The sequence below is a fragment of the Pollachius pollachius genome, assembly GCF_949987615.1.
Source record: "Pollachius pollachius genome assembly, chromosome: 7".
Classification (NCBI taxonomy): Eukaryota; Metazoa; Chordata; class Actinopteri; order Gadiformes; family Gadidae; genus Pollachius; species Pollachius pollachius.
In genome coordinates this window covers 899,173-905,728 of record NC_136940.1, presented here as the reverse complement: position 1 = coordinate 905,728, position 6,556 = coordinate 899,173, and the positions used below count along the sequence as shown (strand labels likewise).

At 56.8% G+C, this 6,556-nt stretch overlaps 1 protein-coding gene across 1 annotated transcript in view; it reads right to left on the bottom strand.

The window, feature by feature from the left end:
- Window positions 1–659: 659 nt before the first annotated feature.
- Window positions 660–6,556, bottom strand: part of LOC307077802 (sodium-dependent phosphate transport protein 2B-like) — a gene marked incomplete at both ends in the record, with an annotated part of 8,846 nt that continues 2,949 nt past the window's right edge. The window contains 8 exons of the mRNA XM_079739276.1: window positions 660–1,217; window positions 1,401–1,525; window positions 2,020–2,136; window positions 2,377–2,544; window positions 3,086–3,197; window positions 3,797–3,892; window positions 4,351–4,546; window positions 5,828–5,939. Of these exons, the coding sequence (XP_079595402.1) occupies window positions 660–1,217; window positions 1,401–1,525; window positions 2,020–2,136; window positions 2,377–2,544; window positions 3,086–3,197; window positions 3,797–3,892; window positions 4,351–4,546; window positions 5,828–5,939 (1,484 nt within the window). The remainder of the gene's footprint in view (window positions 1,218–1,400; window positions 1,526–2,019; window positions 2,137–2,376; window positions 2,545–3,085; window positions 3,198–3,796; window positions 3,893–4,350; window positions 4,547–5,827; window positions 5,940–6,556) is intronic.

The following is a 6,556-nucleotide window of genomic DNA, read 5'->3' as shown; positions in this document are numbered from 1 at the left end:
GTGTGTGTTAGTGTGTGTGTCTGTGTATGTGTGTGTGCGCGTGCGCAAGCGTGCGTCGCTCTCTCTGTGAATGTGTGTGTGTGTGTGTGTGTGTGTGTGTGTGTGTGTGTGTGTGTGTGTGTGTGTGTGCGTGTATGCGTTTCCAAAGTGTTTGTTTTTGTTGCACAGGTCTGTGGACGGTAGGCCCTCATTGTGTTGAATATAAAACACTACTTTAATATAATATATTATACTGCAGGCCCACCGATCATTAGTGGAGAATCTAATCCAATTATAAAACAATCTCCTCAAACGACTCCCTGCAAAGCACCACAATGAACACCGGAAATAACCTCTGGAATAATTTATTTATTTACAAAAATCACATCTTCTTAAATACTGAGAAATAACAAATACTAAAATACTTAATATAATCTGCAATAAGGGTTTACAGTCAATAGCATCGCGATATAAAAAGAAGTGATGGGACACCCATAGCCCGTGCGTTCAACAGTTCAGTGGGTTCCCCTCCACTCTGCCCGGCGGCGGTGGGGTCCCCCTGTCCGTAGGCTGCGTGGGCGGACAGGTGGTCCCACGGTCCACCACCAGGCCCCGCCCCAAAAGCAGCTCTCTAACCACGTGGCGTGACGGACAGGGGGCCCCTGGCTGTCACGGGGCCCTCAGAGCTCGGTGGCCTTCTGCCGCGGCCCCTCCTCCTCGTCGCGGCTCAGGGCCGGGTTGTCCCGCCCCTCCAGAGCCTTCATCTTGTCGCTCATCCCGTCGTCCCCGCCGACCTCCTGATCGTCACCACGGCAACACTTGCAGTGCTTGCAGCAGCAGCAGCAGCGGCGCCGGCTGAAGTCGAGGGCGGAGGTGACCACGCGGTCCCAGGGCTTCATGGAGTGCAGCGGGCGCGGCAGGAAGTCCCAAGTGCGCAGGAAGCTGGGCAGGAAGCGCGGCCAGCGGCTCTGCATCACGTTGACGACGATGATGAAGAGGACCAGCACCACAAAGGGCACGCCCACCCCCGCCAGAACCTGCCAGCCGGCCAGCGACAGGCCGAACACCGAGAGCGGGAACACCAGGAAGCACAGGAAGAGGTAGAGCGCGGCGAACCAGCGGTACTTGGCGGTGTGGTTGCCTAGCGCCCGCGCCAGGCGGATGGGGAGGCGGGTGAAGGGGATGGGGTACCACAGCAGGATGCCCATGATGTTGAAGAAGAAGTGACACAGCGCGATCTGGGGGCACAGGGCCAGGGGGTCAGACTGGTAACACTGGTCTCTGTGGTCAGACTGGTCTCTGTGGTTAGACTGGTTTCAGACTGGTCTCTGTGGTCAGACTGGTCAGACTGGTTTCAGACTGGTTTCAGACTGGTTTCAGACTGGTTTCAGACTGGTCTCTGTGGTCAGACTGGTCCCTACCTGCAGTGAGTTGGCCAGCGTCTCCCCAGGCGCGGCCATGGCGGCCAGGATGGCGGTGGTGGTGGTGCCGATGTTGGAGCCCAGGGTCAGGGGGTAGGCCCGCTCCAGGCTGATCACCCCGATGCCTGGGGACAGAGAGAGGCTGGGACCGGGTCCTGGGGGACTGGACCTGGTCCCGGGTCGCAGAGACACTGGGACTGGGTCCTGGGTCAGTGTAGACCTGGTCCCGGGTCGCAGAGACACTGGGACTGGGTCCTGGGTCAGTGTAGACCTGGTCCCGGGTCGCAGAGACACTGGGACCGGGTCCTGGGGGACTGGACCCGGTCCCGGGTCGCAGAGACACTGGGACCGGATCCTGGGGGACTGGACCCGGTCCCGGGTCGCAGAGACACTGGGACCGGGTCCTGGGGGACTGGACCTGGTCCCGGGTCACAGAGATACTAGGACCGGGTCCTGGGTCAGTGTAGACCTGGTCCCGGGTCACAGAGACACTGGGACCGGGTCCTGGGGGACTGGACCTGGTCCCGGGTCACAGAGACACTTGGACCGGGTCCTGGGTCTGTGTAGACCTGGTCCTGGGTCAGGGGGAGGAGCTTGTCGAGGAGGGGGAGGAGCTTACCGACGAGGGGCGTGATGGCAGAGGTGAACACGGAGCTGCTCTGGACGATGAAGGTCATGCCGGCGCCCACCAGCATGGCGATGTAGCCCGTCACCCAGCCGAAGGGGAACGGGAAGTCTGCAGTCACCACGGAAACACCACTCAGCTACTGTGTTCCTATTGGTTGGAGCATTAGGCCCCTCCCTCCCGGGTCTTAGGCCCCTCCCTCTCAGAGGCTTGGATATTAACGTACAATTACTCCTCCTAATTGTTGACCAGGCAGTAAAATAGAGTTATATAGATTGTATAGATTAGAGATTCCTTCCTCCAGTGTAATACAGCCAGCAGGACCTGGTCCAATAGGATTCTGGGACCCACCTGTGTTCAGAACCTTCTTGATGACCACGGCCACCTGGCCCTTCAGCATGGAGTTCAGCAGCTTGACGATGAGGATGAGGCAGGAGCAGAGGACGAAGAGGGACAGGGCCAGCAGGATCAGGCCCACCGCCAGGTCAGGGAGGCTGGTGTTCGCAAAGAGATGGCTGCCTGCAACGGGACGGAGCGTCAGGCAACCTCTCGCCCACTCTTTCTCCCTCTCTCTCTCTCTCTCTCCCCCCCTCTCTCTCTCTCCCTCTCTCTCTCTCTCCCTCTCCCCCTCCCTCTTCCTCTCTCTATCTCTATCTCTCACTCAGCTGGTCAGGAGCAGTCAGAGTGAGGCGTCTCGCTCAGGGACACCTCGACACTGGAATCAGCAGCCTTCAGGTTACCGGCCGAGCCGCTCTGCCTCCGGAGCCACATGCCGCCCTGTGCTATATTATATATTAAAGGCCGTAGTGATGGCACGTTTCCTAGCTATGTCTGGCATTTGGACTGCGGAGCAGGGAGGTCTGCTGATTGGCTGACAGGCCGAGGGCGCTGGGCTGGAGAGGCGGCGGTCTCAGGTTGAATGGGGCTATTGAGCCGGTATCGGGGGGGCTCAGGTATGGGGGGGGCGGTGCTGAGTCACCAGCAGGCTGACAGGGAGACCCATTGTTGTGGTCGGGAGGAGCGATCGGGTTCCCTGGCGCTAGAGGGCAGGGGGGCTTACATCTCTCCAGGTTGGTGACTACTGTGAAGTTCTTCTCGGTCCAGATCGTGTTCCCCTCCACCCAGCAGATGGCGCCGGCCGGGCAGGCCAGCACGGTGTCGTTCCATCGGGTCTGCAGGGAGATCAGAATAATATCAATGCTGACCAGAAGATGCATCTCCTGCAGAGGAGCGGGCTTAGGGCTGTAGTGCACAGGGAGGTGGAGAAATATGTTTTCGTAAAGCCACATAGTTTAAGACATAAAGAAATGTAGAACTGTTTACAACAAACAAAACAATGTCAACATGAAAACCATTGAAAATATGTCAAATAGTTGGAAAAAAATAAAGTGGAGAGGTAAACGTGATAAAGTTTGAATACATACAATATGAGAAATATTAGAAAATCAAAAAAATAATTGAATAGAAGCATGTGTTTTAAAATTGGAATGGAGTCTGTAGGTGAATACTTTTGGAAGGAGATAGGTCCTAAAGTTTGTAGAGAATAATAAAGAGAAAGAAAGAAGAAATAATAAAACCTAAGAGGAACTATAGCTGAGCGCTGCATCCAGCACCCAGTTAAATCTATTGATCCTAAGGGCTGGACGGGCGGCAGTCCCAGGGGACCATTGATACGTGATGAACAAAGGGGCTTCATGAGGGGGGCTGAGGTGGAGACAGATCTGAAGATGGCAGCAGCAGAGGAGATAACAGGGTCCTGTGTGCTCCTCACCGTGTTCTTGCTGGTCCGGCACCAGCTCTTGATCAGGCTCATGTTCTGAGCGGCTGGGTCTCCGGTGGCGATGGCGCTGATCACTGATTTATCCAGCTGAAGGGAGGACGGGCACAGAGGGGGTCATGGTTCACCTTCCTGAAGAACTGAGCACCCTGAGAGCTCTGAGAACCCGGATCACTCTGATCACCCTGAGAGCTCTGAGAACCCGGATCACTCTGAGAGCTCTGAGAACCCGGATCACCCTGAGAGCTCTGAGAACCCGGATCACTCTGAGCACCCTGAGAGCTCTGAGAACCCGGATCACCCTGAGAGCTCTGAGAACCCGGATCACTCTGAGAGCTCTGAGAGCTCTGAAACTAAGAGGTCTGAACACATGAGGAGTTATGAACACATGAGGAGGTCCTCTTGATGAGGTATGAACACATGAGGAGTTATGAACACATGAGGAGGTCCTCTTGATGAGGTATGAACACATGAGGAGTAATGAACACATGAGGAGGTCCTCTTGATGAGGTATGAACACATGAGGTTCGAGGTGATGTCGGGCGTACCTCGATGATGGCGCTGGTGAGCGGGTCGGTGATGACGTTGAGCAGGTCGGGGGCGTTGTCCCCCCCCTGGATGTTGAAGGAGTCGATCATGAGCTTGGTGAGCTTGTACAGCACGCCGGTGGCCACCTCCAGGGGCAGCAGCACCAGCACCGACAGCCAGTTGAAGAAGTCGTGGACCGTGGCGCCCGCGAACGCCCTGCGAGACAAACACCGGGTCGACCCAGGGGCCATCAGGGACAAACACCGGGTCGACCCAGGGGCCATCAGAGACAAACACCGGGTCGACCCAGGGGCCATCAGAGACAAACACCGGGTCGACCCAGGGGCCATCAGAGACAAACACCGGGTCGACCCAGGGGCCATCAGAGACAAACACCGGGTCGACCCAGGGGCCATCAGAGACAAACACCGGGTCGACCCAGGGGCCATCAGAGACAAACACCGGGTCGACCCAGGGGCCATCAGGGGTGGAGCGCTGCCCCCACCCTACACCGCACCACCCTAAAGCACCACCCTACACCACACTACAGCACCGCCCTAAAGCACCACCCTACACCACATTACAGCCCCACCCTAAAGCACCACCCTACACCACATTACAGCACCACCCTAAAGCACCACCCTACACCACATTACAGCACCACCCTAAAGCACCACCCTACACCACACTACAGCACCGCCCTAAAGCACCACCCTACACCACATTACAGCACCACCCTAAAGCACCACCCTACACCACATTACAGCACCACCCTAAAGCACCACCCTACACCACATTACAGCACCACCCTACACCACATTACAGCCCCACCCTAAAGCACCACCCTACACCACACTACAGCACCACCCTAAAGCACCACCCTACACCACATTACAGCACCACCCTAAAGCACCACCCTAAAGCACCACCCTACACCACACTACAGCACCACCCTAAAGCACCACCCTACACCACACTACAGCACCACCCTAAAGCACCACCCTACACCACATTACAGCCCCACCCCACACCACCCTACACCACACTACAGCACCACCCTAAAGCACCACCCTACACCACACTACAGCACCACCCCACACCACCCTAAAGCACCACCCTACACCACATTACAGCACCACCCTAAAGCACCACCCTACACCACATTACAGCACCACCCTAAAGCACCACCCTACACCACATTACAGCACCCGACAACACCACCCTACACCACCAACCCTAGACCACCCTACACCACCCTACACCACCCTGCACCACCCTGCACCACCCTACACCACCCTAGACCACCCTACACCACCTTGGGGGTTCCCTCTTCAGGACCCGGTCTCTGGGGGGTCCCCCTTGAGGACCTGGTATCCCCAGGTCCCCCTGTCAGGACCTGGTCTCTGGGGGGTCCCCCTTGAGGACCTGGTCTCTGGGGGGTCCCCCTTGAGGACCTGGTCTCTGGGGGGTCCCCCTGTCAGGTCTCTGGGGGTTTACCTGCGGAACTCGTTGCGGTCGCCCGCCTGCATCATGGCCACGATGGTGTTGGTCACCGAGGTGCCGATGTTGGCGCCCATGATGACGGGGACCGCCGACTGCACGTCCAGCACTGGAACACCACGGAGAGCATTAGGGACCAACTAACCCCTCAGAACACCCAACACCTGACCAACTAACCCCTCAAACACCTGACCAACTAACCCCTCAAACACCTGACCAACTAACCCCTCAAACACCTGACCAACTAACCCCTCAAACACCTGACCAACTAACCCCTCAGAACACTTAACACTTAACCAACTAACCCCGCAAACACCTGACCAACTAACCCCTCAGAACACTAAACACCTGACCAACTAACCCCTCAGACACCTGACCAACTAACCCCTCAGACACCTGACCAACTAACCCCTCAGACACCTGACCAACTAACCCCTCAGACACCTGACCAACTAACCCCTCAGACACCTGACCAACTAACCCCTCAGACACCTGACCAACTAACCCCGCAAACACCTGACCAACTAACCCCTCAGAACACTAAACACCTGACCAACTAACCCCTCAGACACCTGACCAACTAACCCCTCAGACACCTGACCAACTAACCCCTCAGACACCTGACCAACTAACCCCTCAGACACCTGACCAACTAACCCCTCAGACACCTGACCAACTAACCCCTCAGACACCTGACCAACTAACCCCTCAGACACCTGACCAACT